The sequence below is a fragment of the Colossoma macropomum genome, unplaced genomic scaffold, assembly GCF_904425465.1.
Source record: "Colossoma macropomum unplaced genomic scaffold, Colossoma_macropomum, whole genome shotgun sequence".
NCBI classification, from domain to species: Eukaryota; Metazoa; Chordata; class Actinopteri; order Characiformes; family Serrasalmidae; genus Colossoma; species Colossoma macropomum.
This window is the reverse complement of record NW_023494795.1, coordinates 346,497-364,110: the sequence shown is the minus strand read 5'-3', so window position 1 is coordinate 364,110 and position 17,614 is coordinate 346,497. Positions and strand designations below refer to the sequence as shown.

General features: G+C 41.3%; 1 protein-coding gene across 10 annotated transcripts in view; it reads left to right on the top strand.

The window, feature by feature from the left end:
* Nucleotides 1–17,614, top strand: part of dnmt3aa (DNA (cytosine-5-)-methyltransferase 3 alpha a) — a 135,378-nt gene that overhangs the window by 30,107 nt on the left and 87,657 nt on the right. For 8 of the 10 annotated variants that reach the window (XM_036581110.1, XM_036581102.1, XM_036581109.1 and 5 more), the window contains one exon: nt 7,507–7,614. In XM_036581110.1, the coding sequence (XP_036437003.1) occupies nt 7,507–7,614 (108 nt within the window). Of the gene's footprint in view, nt 1–7,310; nt 7,411–7,506; nt 7,615–17,614 lie in introns of those variants that run through there. The other 2 variants (XM_036581107.1, XM_036581106.1) reach the window with 2 other exon arrangements.

Below are 17,614 nucleotides of genomic sequence, written 5' to 3'. Positions count from 1 at the left end.
CTGTACTAATATAGTTAGAAACCTGCTATGCCTACTGAACTGATATGTTTACAGGCCCTTTTAATAAGTATTTTATTTTTATTGGCAGGACTAAGATCCGCTGCATTTTCCCAAAGATCCTTATGTAGTTACAAACCTAACACTCTGTAAGTACTATAATTATGTCATTACTCCCAAATCCACTGTTTCTGCTCTACTAATACAGTGCAGTTTGTCTGCTATACCAGCTGTACTAATGCTGCTGATGTGTCTTCTGAGCTGAGCTTCACCCTGAGCCATCATCTGACCACAGTCACAGTACATCCACTTTAACAGTCCACTGACTAATTCTATCTTCACTGTTCTGCTGCCCAGAGCAAACTCACCTGCCCCGTTTTCACACCCTGCTGCTCTTACATCTCTTATAAAATGCGCAAATACAACTACAAACCAGTACTTATAGTCGTGTGTGTATGTATGTGTGCCATAGGGCTCATGTCTTTGGCCGAGTCCTATTATCCGTTAATGTTTAACAACCAATAAAATCCAGTCCAGCGGTCAGTAAACCAGAGTAAACACACACGCAGAGTTCATCCTTCGTGTGCAGGAAGCCTTCCCTGGTGACCCTTCACCTTTAGGAGATTATTAAACTTAAAGGTTCCATATCTTGCATTTTATTTTTTCCCCTGAGGTTCGCTTATGATGTTTCTGTGCGTTTATTACAAACAATGGTCCTAATTCACCTTCACAGCACATTTTTCTAACCTCTCTTTATCCCTTAGAACTAAACAGGCCTTACTGTGCCTTTAAGGCTGAGGTGTTTGGCTGTGCTTTATCTGAGTAGCAGTCCTGGCTGAAACAGTCCTTATAACTTCAGTGTGAATGGGTGGGGTTGAAGTGCTGTTGGCTGAATAGGTGGATGCTTTTCGTGACATCACCAAAAAATTTACTTTAAACAACAATGTTTACACAGTTCGTCAGATGCGTTTGTTTCTAAACATTGTTTTTCCACGTCAAGACCCTTTAAAAGTTAATTAGAACTGTAGCTGCAGAGTAAACAACAGAGTAAACAGCTTACCGTCTTGGCTGTATATATGTCTCAGTATGTGCTGATGTACTAGACTAGGCTTAAAACACAATATAAACAAAAACGCCAACTTACTTTGCTCTGCTTTAAACTTTAGCTCAGCTATAGCTGCTTTTCTCGCATCTCCAGCAGGAAACTTTTCCTCACAAGTAGAACAGTTACTTGTAAAATGTCTCTCAACGTTCGACTTTTTATGAGACTGAAGTCGCTTCTCGTTCGGCAGCTCCTTTTTCGAATTTTCCCATTCCACCTTAAACGGTGCCTGAGGCGCCAGACTGTAACTACTGCACCATTTAAGGTGGAACAGGAGAATTTGGACAAGAAGCTGGCGAACAAGATGCTGACTTCAGCTTTACGACTTTTTACTGTTTGATAGTTTCCCACTGCAGATTAAACATATCACTCTAAAAAAGATGGTTCTTTAAGGGTTCTTTAGTAAAGGCCATGGTTCTATTTAGAACCATAAGATCTATATTAGATCATTTCATGCTTAAATTGTTCTTTTTATGATGTAATCGTTCTTCAGACTGATGGAGAGCATGTGTTATATACACTCTTAAAAAAAGATTCAAGGGTTCCTCGGTCCAGAAACTGGTTCTGTATAGAACCACGGACAGTCAAAGAACCCTTTGCATGATTAAGAGGTTCTTTGCATCATGAAAGGGTTCTTTGGATTGAGAGAAAAGGTGCATGAATGTGCTATAGATGGCTCTATATAGAACCTTTTTGAAAAGGGTTCTATATAACACCCAAAAGGGTTCTTCTAATGTTACAAGCTTTGACACCATATATAGATAGAAGATCCCTTTTGGGTGCTGCATAGAACCATTTTCAAAAAGGTTCTATATAGAACCATCTACAGCTCATTCTCCATCAATCTGAAGAACTCTCTCATGATGGAAAGAACACTTCAGTGAGTTTCTTGAGTGTTCACGGTTCTGTATAGAACCATTCTCTGGACTGAAGAACCCTTAATGATCCATCCTTTTTAAGAATGCAGGTATTCAGTAGCTGAAACTGTGTTTAAGTGGCTGTATCGGCTCCAACACTCATTACATGAACACACTGAGGTGGAAAAATCAAACATTTTGAAAATATTCATTAAAATATTAAGGTCAACTGAGGTCAGAACGGGGTTGGAGTTCTTTAAGGTGATGCTGAGACTCTAATCAGACACCGTGTTAATCTGTATGTGCCTTTAAAGCAGAGCTACGCTGGCGTAGGTGGATTAATCAGCCCTGTCTGTGTTCGCAGTGGATGATGAAACGGACCCCACTAGTTTGTCACGTTCGGGAGAAGGAGCGACCTCACATGACTGCACGGTTGCTAGGAGGGTTGCCACGGAACTGACGTCACGCTCAGCTCATGCCAGACTCTTTAGTCAGCAGAGCAGCATCATGCTCTCCCGGAGACGGTTGCTAAGCAGTATTTTCCCCATTGCAACCAATGTCTCCCTCTTTCTGCAACTGGTCCCTAGTGAGTGAGTGTGTGCAGACAAAATGATACACACACGGGGTGAGGGAGGGTGCAGCGTGTGTGTGTGTGTGTGTGTGTGTGTGTGTGTGTGTGTGTGCGCGTGCGCAAGGTGTTTGGTTTCCCGATGGCCTCCAAAGAAAACCGTCCCTGACGCCCAAAATAACATCTTTACCGCTCTCACCAATGGAGGCTGTGCATTAGGAAATACACAGTGGAGTTTGTGTGTGTGTGTGTGTGTGTGTGTGTGTGTGTGTGTGTGTTCAAGGCCCTGGTCTATTTTAAAGCCAAGGATAAAACCCAGCCTGACACTACGTTTTAGTACCTATCGATTATGTATTTTTTCCTGTATAACGTGGAGGACGACCCAATCCCATTTCACCCCTCGCCCCTACCGCTTAGCCCTCCCCCTCCGTTTTGCGCATTCGGATCTAGGGGTAGGGTGTCCTGATTCGTGTTGAGATAGAGGGGTAGGGTGAAGTTTTTGGGCTACATGACCCTCTAAACAGGTTTTTCAGAGACTCCAAACAGAGAGTTATGAGAAAAAAAGAAAAACCGGAGCACAAGAGACCAAAGAAACCCACAAATGTGAGAATTTTCTCCGTTGAAAATTACGATAACCATCATATTATCTTAGTTTAATGTTGTTTCAGTGTATTTTGGTCCTTTTCTTCAAAACAAGCATACAAAATCGCTGTTATTACGCTGATGTAGTAGTATGACGTCTCGGTAGCTAGCTAGCAAAGCAAAAGGAAAAACTAGCAACGGAAAAACAAAAAATAGGTGAACAAAACTCAACGCTCAGAAAGAAATACGAAGCAAAGGACAAGAAGATACTGCTGAACAAGACTAACCAGCCTTATGAAAAAAACAAAGCAAGAGCTACTGAACAACAACGCCAAGCAAAACACAGACAGAGAGAGAGAGAGAGAGAGAGAGAGGACTATATATATACAGAGAAGAATAGAAGGATAGGATTCACACGCGATAAAAGACGAGACCGGGGCCGAAACAGGAAAGGATAAGATACAGACAGCGGAAATACTGATGCTGAGAGTGCATAGATTCTCTATCTCTCTCTCTCTATCTCTCTCTCTATCTCCCTCTCTCTATCTCTCTCTCTCTCTCTTCTCTCTTTCTTTCTTTCTGCCTCTCTCTTTGTCCCTCTCTTTCTTTCTCACTTCCCTTTTTCTCACTCCTCTCTGTCTTTCTCTCTCTCTCTTTCTTTCTCACTTCTTCTTCTCTTGCTCTCTCTCTTTCTCACTCTCCCTTTTTCATTCACAACTCTCTCTGTCTCTTGCTGTGTCTCCCTGTCTCTCTCTCTCTTTCTCACCTCTCTTTTTCTCTCTTTCTCCTCTTCACTTCTCTCTCTATTTCTCTCTCTCTTTCTCACTTCTCTATCTCTTTCTTTCTCACTTCTCTCTCTGTATCTTGCTGTCTCTTTTTGTCTCTCTCTCTTTCTCTCCTTCTCCCTCTCTCTTTCTTTGTCCCTCTCTCTTTCTCTCTCTCTCTCTCTCCTTCTTTCTCTCTTCTCTCTTCTCTCTCTCTCTTTCCCTCTATACCTTTCTCATTTCTATCTCTCTCCCTCTCTCTCTTTCTCACCTCTCTCTCTGTCTCTTGTCTCTGTCTCTTTCTCACTTCTCTGTCTCTGTCTCTGTCTCTCTCTCTCTCTCTCTCTCTCTCTCTCTCTGTTCCCGGATGCATCCCGGATGTTTTGCATCAAAGAGCTGGAGCAATCACAGAGACTTCTGAATGGAGTGTGTGTTTGTGTGTGTGTCTGTGTGTGTGTGTGTGTGTGTGTGTGTGTGTGTGTGTGTGTATAAAGACTCTTTGAACCTCCTTCAATTAAAATCATATCTACATTCTTTGTGTGTGGGCTGTACAGCTACAGCTGTGTGTGTGTGTGTGTGTGTGTGTGTGTGTGTGTGTGTGTTTTCAGTGTGTTGTGTTTAGTGTGTATTGGGGTGGAGGATATGACCTCAAATTTATATTGGCTGTGTTTACATGCAAAGATTTTTTTCAGCTCAGATTCAGACTGAGGTGTTTATAAGTTCACTCTAATCAACAATTTGATGAAAAATCTCACTACAAGTAATCCGATCCAAAATGCCGCGCATGCGTGGAGTAGCGCTTAGAGTAAACATTACCATGACAGCGAACATCACATGAGGTCCAGTCCGAGTGAGATGAGTTTCCAGTTGGTGTGCTTGTGTTTTTAATTGCTTTAAAATGATGTCAGACTCAGGAAAACGTCCTTCACATGTCCTTATTAAAGAAGGCCGAGAGGACGACGTCGTGTTCTGAGACACATAAGCTGGACGTCCGTCCCACCGCCGTCTTTTAAAGATCAGAGCATGAACTTCGTCTCCTCTGCAGACCAGTTTCTGCTCCGCCATGTTGAACGGTATAAACTCTCACTATGACGCGACGAACATGATCAGAACGGACTTAAACTTTCCGATAGGGAATGTAATCAGATACAGGCGTTTACACGGATATTATTCTTCTATTTAACGGATTATTTACAGGATTACCCTCCTCGATCAGTCGGATAGAAATTCCGAATGGCCTCAATCGGACTAGACTATTCTGATTGAGGTGTTTACATGGACGTATTCTATTCCGATTAAGATATTAGTCGGATTATTAACAGATTATTAGGCTGCATGTAAACGTGGCTATTGCGCAAATGTTTGAGCACCTTTACTCAAATGACATGTAGTGTTGATTTTCTAAGAGAGAATCAGTGACTCTCAAAATATGACATTTTTCTGCTAAGAAGTCGGAGTATGCTGTTTACACGACCATTTGAATAATCAGATAACTGCAGAAATCTGATTATGATTGGATTATTGAGTGCATGTTAACGCACTCAATGAAGATGTGGTATCGCGATATCAAAAAAAAGTTAAATAATCTGTAGTAGTAACAACAAAACAACAAAAATTATTATTACTACTATGATTACCACTATTGCATTTTGTTATTTTTATTTATTTATTTATTTACTTGTTACATTCATTTATTTTGTATTATTGTAACAACAATTTTTAAAAGTTAATAAACAATGCAACCTTCATTCTTAACCTGATATACAAAGATGGTTCTTCAAGGGTTCTTTAGTAAAGAAAATGGACCATAAACACTCAAAGAACCCTTTGCATGATTAAAGGGCTCTTTGCACCATCAAAGGTTGTAGGTGGTTCTATATAGAACCTTTTTGAAAAGGGTTCATAGCACCTGTTGTTACAATGTCAGGCTTGTAACAGTAGAACCCTTTTTGGTTCTATACAGAACCTTTTTGAAAAGGGTTCTGTATAGCACCAAAATGGTTCTTCTGTTGTTACAATGTCAGGCTTGTAACAGTAGAAGAACCCTCTTGCACTAACCGGTGCAACACTGAATGCTGATGAGGCCTGGTTCTCTTCTACAAGATTAAGCGTAAGCCCTGTTTCGCAACGACTCAGAACTGGCGTGCAGACTGCAGGTCACATAGCAACGCTGTCATGCCTCGTTAGTAGCGAACGAAAAGGCGAAGAGAGATTTAAGACGAACGTTTGGAGACGAATGGACTTGTTCGCATTTATAAGCACCGCAGTTGCTTTCCTGGTACGTTAAACCTGCAATGAGAGACTGTCAAACGGTAAAAAGTGGCGAAAAAGAAAGTCGCTTCTCTTTCAAATTTTCCCGGTTCACCTTAAATGGTGCCGTATTCACATCCGCCTCAGTCAGAATTTAAGGTGGAACGGGAAAATCGAACAAGAAGCTGGAGAATGAGAAGCGACTTCAGCCTCGTAAAACAGTCGAACGTTGAGAGACATTCAACTGATCTACTTCTTCTTTTTTTTAAGAGTGTATATAACACATGCTCTCCATCAGTCTGAAGGACGATTACATCATAAAAAGAACAATTTAAACATGAAATGATCTAATATAGAACTCATGGTTCTAAATAGAACCATGGCCTTTACTAAAGAACCCTTAAAGAACCATCTTTTTTAGAGTGATATGTTTAATCTGCAGCAGGAAACTATCAAACAGTAAAAAGTCGTAAAGCTGAAGTCAGCATCTTGTTCGCCAGCTTCTTGTCCAAATTCTCCCGTTCCACCTTAAATGGTGCAGTAGTTACAGTCTGGCGCTTCAGGCACCGTTTAAGGTGGAACGGGAAAATTCGAACAAGAAGAAATTTATAGTCGGTGTGTCCCCTTATTCTGCCCATTATTAACACCTGAATAGTGATTTCAGTATTTAAATACTGCCGTCTTGAATAGTTAACAGAGTACTCGTGCAGGTCCTTACACTCTTAAAAAAGAAGGTTCTTCAAGGGTTCTTTAGTAAAGACAGTGGTCCTGTGCAGAACCGTGAAGCTTATTTGCATGCTTAAAATGTTTACTGCATCGTGAAAGCGTTCTTTAGATTGATGGAGAATGTGTATATGGTTCTGTACAGCACCAAAAAGGGTTCTGCTATTGTTACGATGCCCTTTTTGGTGCTACATAGAACCATTTTCAAAAGAGTCCTAAACAAAACGTCCAACCATCAATCTGAAGAACGCTTTCGCCATGCAAAGGATTCTTTGAGTGGTCAGGGTTCTATATAGAACCATTGTCTTCACTAAAGAACCCTTGAAGAACCATCCCTTGTTTAGAAGTGCCCTTTTGTTGAGTTTAACTCGATGGTTTATCTTGTCTCTGTTTGCGGTTTTCCGTTTTTGGGCGTATCGCACTAAAGCAAAATCCACGTCATAAAACATCGTCATACAAGCGTTAACCTCTGTACTGCTCTGTCTCCGACCTCATGGTTTGCTCTGCATGTGAACAGAGGCGGTTTGTATTGCCTCGTGCTGACAGTGTCTTCTCAGGTCCGTTGTGGTAAGGGTTCTAAAAAGCGTGTTGTGCTATGGTAGCTGTTGAATTACATGTGTGTGTATTATGTTAACCTGTATGTATGTGTTTTTGTGTGTACAGAGTTCAGAGCAGGAACAGGAAGTGAGTGAACTCGCACAGGAAGAGGCCCCGATGGACACTCCGGCACGAAGAGTGGGGCGTCCAGCCCGCAAGCGCAAACCTCCTGCTGTGAGTTCACCAACATGCACACACACACACACACACACACACACACATATACATGTATATATATAGATGTATCTCCATTTTTGACATTTTTCAGTTTTTGACATAATTTGAAAATATCTGTTGTTCTTTACATTGTATGTGAATTTCATGGTGAATGGACCAAAAGAAACGACCCAAAGTTACTTGGAAAAAAGTCTGGTTCCATTGACTTACATTAAAAGTAGAGTATGTTTTTCCTTCTCCTGTAAAATGATCGTTTTGGAGATATGAGGCTTCCGACAACAGCGACGTATATATATATATATATATATATATATATTTCCAATGAAACCACTTTATATGCCTAAGAAAACTTCTTTTTGTAAGTTTTGTAACAGTGGCTTATTACTTGAATGCCCCCTCATGTCTAATAAGAGCCAGAATTAACAACTGAGGTAAATTTGAAATATTTAAATATTCATTAAAATGGTGCTAAATGTCGTTTCACGTCTGAATTTCTCAAGTCATTTCTGTCATACGTGCGTCCTGTTCACTCATGCTTACATCTGTGAGCATCAGACTCTACTAGTTAATCCACTTAATCTACTAGTTAATCAACTAGTTAACCTGCCAGTCTGCAGTGACAGCAGAGGAGGAGCAGCAGTTACATGCTGACACCTCAGGCCTCAGAACTGCTGCACCATTTAAGGTGGAACAGGAAATTTAGCTAGCTAGCTACCGAGACATTAGCATACTACTAGCGATTTTTTATAGTTGTTATGAAGAAAATGACCATAATACATTAAAATGACATTAAACTAAGATAATACAGTGGTTATCGTAACTTTTTAACAGAGAAAATTCTCACATTTGTGGGTTTCTTTGGTCTCTTGTTCAGCCATCTTGCTGTTTTTCTTTTTTTCTCATAACTCTCTGTTTGGAGTCTCTGAAAAACCTCCATTTGGAGGGTCATGTAGTCCTAACACTTCGCCCTACCCCTCTATCTCAACTAGAATCAGGGCACCCTACCCCTAGACATGTATGCACAGAACAAAGGGGTAGGGCTAAGTGGTAGAGGCAAGGGGTGAAATGGGATTGGGCCTTAGAGTAAATACTACAGACATTCATGCTGTCAGTAGCAGCTGTTGGGCTGGGGATTTCTCTACACGAATCGAGCACCAGGCCTCGAGGCCATGGCGTTGTACGCAGCTGACCTCCGAAGGTGCATCGCAGACGTTGTTAGAGGAGACACTTGCCCAGCTAGCGGGCTGCTATGCTAAGGGCTAACCCCAGTTTAAGAGACCAGCAGTTCCTTCCATGTATCTGGCTAATGTTCAGTCCTTCAGTAACAGCCTGCACTAACATTAACTCTAACTGACTGAGATGACTGAGAGATTCAGCCACTGAAGGGCTACTGTTAGCATGTTTTGCAATGTATACCTGTTGTGTTATCTGTGCTTAGCTGTGGCTAATACTATACAAAGAACTGTATGGTACCATGGTACTGGTATATCACCCACTGCTATTGCCTTCTTGCATTATGAATTCTCTATTGCAGATACTGATACTGTACTTAAGTACTGATTTCAGTACAGAAACTGTATTGGTGCAACAGTAGTATCACATAATTACTTGTGTACAATGACAACATGCTCTTATTGCTGGTGATAAGTGTGACCTCTAAGGGGTTAACTGGATTTTCTGTTTGAGCTTGACCACTTATACATTTAGCACCACTTCCTCTGACATTGTGTGAAACTATTTTAGCTTTGTGTCTAAGGTAATGGGTGTGTTTGCTATAGGCCATACACAAAGGAATGGAAACTGGGGTCACATCAGGTACTGGCACTAGCTAACACAGTGACAAGCAGTATAATACTAGAACAATGCAGAGTCTTCACCCTTAACTGGTGCTATCAGGTTTCTGATAAGTCTGTTTATCATGTCAAAATAGAAGAGTCCCGTTTGTTTTGAGGTTTCAGAGTTAATCCTGGCACAAAAGCTACGTTCACATTACAAGCCTCATTTCTCAAATCCGATTTTTTGCTCAAATCCGATCTCTCTGACAGGATGGTTCACACTCGTTTAGGTAAGTGATTCAAATCTGTCATCAATGTGATGAACCGGCGTCCTGAAATGACCCTATGAGCACATCCTACGTCTGAGTCACGTGCATCATCAGCACAAACTAACGAGCAGAACGAGCTTCGCTGTGAAGATCATTAACTCTGATCAGCTCTCAGCTTCATTATTAGAGCGAGACGAAGGAGAAAAAGGTGAGATGAGCTGCTTTTCCACTGTTTACAGGCTTTAACTTCTGTTCAGCGCTGCTGCCATGGTAACACTGAATGATGGCGCAGTGCAGCACATGAATACCGATCTGAGGTTGCATGGCTACGAATTGGATACGTATCCGATCTAGGACCACATATGAAAGTGGCTCAGGTCGGATTTGAAAAGATCAGATTTGTGTGTCCACACAGCTCTGAAAACATCAGATCTGAGTCACATTAGGGCAAAAAACCGGATTTGTGTCACTTCAGCCTGGTAATGTGAACACAGCCCAAGGCCCTTTTCATACCTGGTGTTATCATCCATCATGAGTGATCTGAGGTGGAGAGCGAGGTGTGTGTCCACTTTGCTAAAATGTACAGCCAAGACGCGGTTTAAACCGAGTAAAGGGGATCCAGGGATCTCGAATGAGTCTTCAGTGACCGCTTATGGTTGGACTTTGTGACTGGAGGAAGGGCACCACCACATTTACTACGTCAGTCTGTGGCTGCGTTTGTTGTCAGGCAGAAATGGCTGCAGACCTGCACTCTCAGACAAATGCACTCTCAGCCCCAGTGACGTCACCTGCACATGCACTCTCTGCCACAATGGCAGACGCAGCTCAATGGCACGTTAACTTTTGGCTGTTTCTGCTTAGCGACATCATCACTTAGTCCATTTTCTGTCCTTAACACAGCTAAGGAGCTTCATTTAATGCACCTCCCTGTTGAAAAAAGTCATAGGACCAATTAAAAGTGTCTGTTGGTTCCTGGTGGTGTCCAGTGGTCACTAATGATATCCTGTGTTTTTCTGATGGGTTGATATCGCAGTGTAAAGGATTCTAATCATTAAATCAGGTGTTCTGGGACTGATTCCAGGCACAATCACATTATAACCCTCAGGTTTTATTCCTGGTTCTAAGCGTCTTCAGCATGGCTTTCATGAGTCTGACATGCACTGCCAGCCTATTAATGACGTCAGTGCCGCTCTGCCCCGACAGCGTTTTGTCGGTTTTATGAGCAAAAACAGCAAACATAAACATTTCGCATAAAACCGACAAAGCGCTGTCGGCGCAGAGCGTGCGCTGACGTCATTGGTAGGCTGGCAGCGCATGTCAGACTGAGAGGAACGTCTGCAGCCAGACACTTTTTCGAAATGTGCCTCAGCCACTAGAGCTGAGTCAAGTCAAGACTGAGACCGGGACACTATGCGTCCAAGTCAAGGCTGAGACTTATATCAGTCAAATCCAACTATAGACTGAGACCACAAGTGGCTGAAACTGAGACAAGGCCAAGACCAGAAATTAATTATATATATATATGGGCGGCACGGTGGCGCAGTGGGTAGCGCTGTTGCTTCACAGCGAGAATGGCCTGGGTTCGATTCCCGGCCAGGCCACCGGGGTCCTTTCTGTGTGGAGATGTTGTCCCCGTGTCTGCGTGGGTTTCCTCTGGGTACTACGGTTTCCTCCTACTGTCCAAAGACACGCAGTCAGGCCAATTGGACATGGTTAATTGCCCCTAGGTGTGTGTGAGTGTGTCTGTCTGTCTGCCCTGCGATGGATCGGTGACCTGTCCAGGGTGTATCCTGCCTTCTGCCCAGTGACAGCTGGGATAGGCTCCAGCACCCCACCGCGACCCAGAAGGATAAGTGGTTTAGATGATGTATGTATATATATATATTTATAAATCGTCCCCTGTGAATTATAATTCTCTGTCTGTGTTCTGAGCAGGTTTGAGATATTGATTTTCAAAGATATTGCATTCCAAACAGCATCATAGTGTCATGCATGAAATTGACAAACACCCTAAATTTATTCTAAACATACAAAATCAAAATCCTATCAAATTTGTCAGTGAGTGTTTTTAGAGCAGGTCAAAGGCAAATAGAACCTTCTAATCCTAAGAACCCACTTTCTGCTTGGTTCTGCTTAAGGTTCTACCTGGCAAAACATGAAAAGGAGCAGTCTTAATTTGGTCTTAAGTCTTAATTTGGGAAGAAGAAGAAAAAGAAAAGATGGATGAATTAATGAAATTAATGTTTGTGTAATAATTAAGACCCCATCAGGTCAAATGTACATGATTTAATTACCCTTAATATTTATAAAATGTAAGACAGTAAGACTTTTTAAAGAACTGCAAGAAGACAGACAGTCGGAAAGCTTATAAAACTTTATGAAACATGACAAAGAAGCAGAGCCTGATTGGTCCTGTTGTGTGTATTCAAAGTGCTGATTGGCTCACAGATAGAACCTTATAGAGCTAAGTTAGAGTTTGACTTTGGAGATAGAACCTTTTAGTTTTCTAGATAAAGAGTCCAAAAACTCACACAACTCAAAAACGCAGAATAGGAATATGTGAATAACTCAGTTTTGACAATGTCAGATAGAACCTTATAATTCCAACAGGAATACATTTTACCTCCAAATGAAGTTGAGACTGAGACGAGACCGAGACATGGTCTTGAGACCAGCCTCAAGACCAAGACCGGACTTGTGTACAACACTAGTACATGTATGAGCTGTTACAGATGTTTAAACCACATGGATTCCTAAAGCAACTTGTAAACAAATGAGAGACAAGACGAAGAAAGACGCCATGCAGTGACTTTCATCTCTGCTGTAATGATGCAGCTGGTTAAGGTGGTCCTTTGTTGATGTTGGGGGCCGCATTGGGACACTTTAGTGTTCACACTACAAGTATTTTGTGGTCACATGTATCTCTGAGCACCTAGAAGGTGATTTGAGTGATCGTACGACATTGAGTCTCTGAGATGTGTTGGATCCTGTTCACACCTGTGCTTGTAGGTGTCCAGGTCACATGATCTGTGTGAACAGGACCTAAAGCTTCTTGTCATTTTGTTGTGAGGACCCCGAACTCTAGACGATGAGTCAGCAAACACACATGATGAGTTTCGGCTACAAAAATCACTCCAAATCCCAGATCTCTGCGGTTATCATATGACAAACAAAGCTAAACCGGACTGGACCTGTTTGCGCTTTTATACATGCAGAAGTAGCGTAGCGAAACGCAAACTGGGGAGGAATGCGAGGTTGAAACGCTGACACACAGTCAGAGCTGGAGACCAAAATGACTGCTTGAAAGTATGCAGAGAGATGATTTGCCTGAATTCAACAAGCAGCTCCTCATGTTTTCACTGCCCACTGCGCAGCGCTAACATGTACCTCCGCCGCTTTTCTCTCTCCTGGCTTTCTCATTGGCCGTTGCCTGAATCAGTGACATCGCTGACCATTTCACACTCCATGACTCGTGAGCGTTTTGAGTCACACGAATGAGAATGAGTCATAAGAAGAGTCTCCAATTAAATCAGAGCTCAGTCAGGAAGCTAAAGGTTGGCTGGTTTCCCCTCTCACACTACCTGATTATTCACGCCGTCAGTCGCTTCCGATCACGTCCCTGACCTGGAAGATCGTTTCAGATAGTGAAAATTTGTCGGAAGGGGCAAAGCGGGCTAAAATCGCGTAGCGTAAGCCCAGTTTAAGGCATTACTTTACTTACTTTGCAAGATGAACTGAACTGAGCATTCAGTTCTGCACATCTGCGCATAGTAACTCACTGTTCGTCGTTCTCAGTGTATTCAAGAAGTTCGTGTGCTGAATGTCAGTGATGCTCCGTTGTGTGTGTGAGAGACACACTTAGAGAGACAGAGATGTTTAAAGACAGGTCCTGAGCCTCTGAGCTGCACTCTCAGTCCTTGTTTTGGCAGTGATCGTCGGGTCGAGGTCATCGGGTTTCTTGAGACTTTTTCCTTTCAGTTTCTGTTGAGAGTTCTGGGGGTGTTCAGACTTTAGGGGGTCTGCCTAACGCCCAGACTCTGCTAATGACTCTGCTAACGAATAATTCATAGAAGATACTGAATAATTGACATTAGTTATAGGATAATTCTGGGGTAGTTAGTTAATAATTGTATTGTTTATTTATTATATTTGATATCTAATGGATAATTCATAGTGGTTATTGAATAATTCATAGATACCGAATGATTTATAATAGATACTGAATTATTGACATTAGTTATAGGATAATTCTGGGGTAGTTAGTTAATAATTTTAATATTTATTTATTATATATAATATCTAATGGATAATTCATAGTGATTATTGAATAATTCATAGATACCGAATGATTTATAATAGATACTGAATAATTCATAATAGTTACTGAATAATTTGTAGTAGTTACTGAATAATTTATAGGTACTGGATAATTTGTAGTAGTTACTGAATGATTTATAGTAGTTACTAAATAATTTACTATATATATATATATATATATATATATATATATATACATTATATTATAACAATATATAATAATTTATAGAAGATACTGAAGAATTACTGAATACTAAGTCTTAAGTTGAGCTTCTACAGTAGATTCATATTTGCAGCACTACTGATAATCTTTTCTGCAGTAAAGTGTGTTTACTTTTCATTCACATCGAGGTACTGAATCATAACAATATCAGTGCAGTTCATACTGTGAGCCTCTGTGTGTGTTTTACAGGAATGTGTACAGCTGGGTAAGATGTCACCTAAAAAGATTTTTAGTGTGTTTTTTAGTGTTCACTCTCAGAAAAAAGGTCCAAAACTGACACTGGGTCAGTGCCCCTCTTGTCACTGGGGTGGTCCCCTCAAGGGTCCATCTCAGTACCTTCAGTCAGGGAACATAACTGAACCATAATCCACTGAAATGATATGTTCTGAGCTGTACTGACTCCACACACCCCGTCTCGCCTCCAGGCTTTTATTTTACTGCTCTGTTTTAAATCATTCGGTTATGAAAAGGTACAAATACAAACTTTTCACCTGGAAAAACTTATTTAAGGTTCACAATCAGACCTTAAAACCACTGTTGTACCTTTGAGGGAACATTTACACTGTTTGTACCTTGATGAACGAAAAATGTACCTGAACAGAACCTTTATTTCTGACAGTGCAGGTGTTTCAGTGTAGGTTTTTAATGTGTGTTAGTGTGTTTTTATTGTAGAATTTTAGTGTAGGTTTTTTTAGTATAGGTTTTAAGTGAAGTGGTTTTATGTTGTTTTTTTTAATGTAGTTTTTTTAGTGTAGGTTTTCTGTCACTAGTGTAATGTTGACATCTTAACGAGTTTTCTAAAGCTTTTGTGTTATTTTTGTGTTGTGTTGATGATGTCATGAGTGAACTATATGTGTAGTGATACACTCTCAAGCTATATTTTTCACACCTGTGTGTGTGTGTGTGTGTGTGTGTGTGTGTGTGAGTGTCTGTATGTTCACTATATTTAGCTGCTTTAATCTTGCTAGATAAGAACAGCGGATATTAAAGAGCAGCTGTTTTTATCCTATGACGTGTTTCTGTGTGTGTGTGTATGTGTGTGTGTGTGTGTGTGTGTGTGTGTGTGTGTGTGTATGTGTGTGTGTGTGTGTGTGTGTGTGTGTGTGTGACTTTGTTTTGTGTACGTTTATACTTGCTGCACTCTGAATATCTTTTATTCTTGAGCAGATGAATACTTTAAACAACAAACCATGCGCTCCACACTTTCTGTTTCTTACTAATAACTACAGTCAGATTAATTAATACAATCAAATTAATGACTCTATGTTTCCCTTCAGTGTGAACGATTAAAAAAGACAGCCTAAAACACACATGCAGTATGGTTTGGTGTGAAATGCTCTGTTCTCGTGAAACTTGCAGAGCCAGCATTGTTCGCAGTGGTGATGATAGGAACCAGACGTCTGCAGAGTTCGATGCATCTACATCAGAGACAGTTATAACACAGAGTGGTTATGAATTTGCTGCCTGATGCCTGAAATGATACATGCAGGGCATTATAGGGCAAAATGACACAAAGAAAACTTTTTTTCATGTGTAGGTAGACGTGTGGAGGTTCACTGGTGGTTTTAGATAGTAAATAAAATGGTTACATTTGCCTTGTAGACCCCCTCGTGACCCCTGATTTCTCTCGCCACCACTGAAAATGTTGATGCTACATTGCTAAGTTTCTTTGTAATGAACCATTTCACATCAAACCACTCTGAATGACTTTCTCCTCAAGCATGTAATCATGCAGCGTTCTTAAGAAATCTGTGTATTTCACCTTCGACAGACGTTAACACATTGTGTGTTTATGAAAACATGCTGCATCTCTCAGTAGGGGGTTATGGATTGTGAGTTTACATGCATAATGAGAGAAAGCAGCTCTGTGCACTGAAATGCATTGAATTTTCTTGTCTTAAATTATATGTATATCATTTCTGCATGAATGAAATATACAGTCAGGTCCATAAGTATTTGGACAGTGACAGTTTGCCTCTGTATATCTCCACAGTGGATTTGAAATGAAGCAGTTGAAGCAAGATGTGATTGAAGTGTAGACTTTCAGCTTTAATTCAAGGGGTATAACATTAAAAAATAAAAAATCGCATTAACCGTTTAAGAGTTACAGCCATTGTTTTTTATATAGTTTCTCCATTTTCACCAGCTCAAAAGTTGGACAGATTACTAGATAAGCATTTTCATGGCCAGTTGTGCTTATTTCATGACAGATTAAGGAGATAAAAAAGTCTGGAGTTGATTGCAAGTGTTGAATATGCATTTGGTAGCTGTTCATGGGAACTGCCAGATCAACAACCTAAATTTGTACCTGATTTTCTCCCCAATTTAGTCGTCTCCAATTCCACCTGCTAGTTAGGACTCCCCCAATCACACGATGCTATCAACGCTAGGAAGGGTGAAGGCTAACACAGGCTTCCTCCGAGACCTGTGAAACCAGCCACCGCTTCTTTTCGAGCTGCCGCTCACGCAACATCACCAGACAGCCGAACGCGCTCGGAGGAAAGCGCCAACCGCCAGATCTGTTACATCAGCTAATAGATGTCTGTGTGATGGGGGGAGAAGGAGGGGCCATCCTACCCACCCAGAGAGAGCGAGGCCAATTGTGCTCTCTTGGACTCCCGGCTACGGACGGCTGTAGCATCACCAGGGATCGACCTCGCGATCTCCTGATGATAGAGCCAACGCTTAGACGGTTGCGCCACTCGGGAGCCCCCAGATCGACAATCTTAAAAAGACAGAATGCAGGGTTGAGCTCTGTAACACTAAAAGGCCTGGAAGACCTCGGAAAACAAAGTGAATGATCACAGAATTCTTTACAATACCTAGTCAAGTCTAGGACATTCTAGAAGAGGTTGACGTATCATTGTCAAAGTCTACAATCAAGAGACGCCTTCATGAATGTAAATACAAAGGCTTTACTTCAAGATGCAAACCACTGGTAACACTTAAGAACAGAAAGGCCAGAATAGAGTTTGCTAGAAAACATCTAAAAAAGCCTCAATTCTGGAACAAGATTCTTTAGACAGATGAACGCAAGATTAACTTGTACCAGAATGATGGGAAAAGAAGAGCTCGTGATAAGAAGCATACCGCATCATCTGTGAAGCATGGTGGAGGTAGTGTCTTGGCATGGGCATGTATAGCTACCAGTGCAACTGGGTCACTGGTGTTTATTGATGATGTGACTGCTAATAGAAGTAGCAGGATGAATTCTGAAGTGTCCAGAGCTGTACTGTCTGCTCAGATTCAGTCAAATGCTGCAAAACTGATAGGACGGCACTTTGCAGTACAGATGGATTATGACCCAAAACGTACTGCGAAATCAACCGAAGAGCATCTTAAGGCAAAGAAATGCGATGTTCTTAAATGGCCGAGTCAGTCACCCAACCTCAGCCCAACTAAGCATGCTTTTC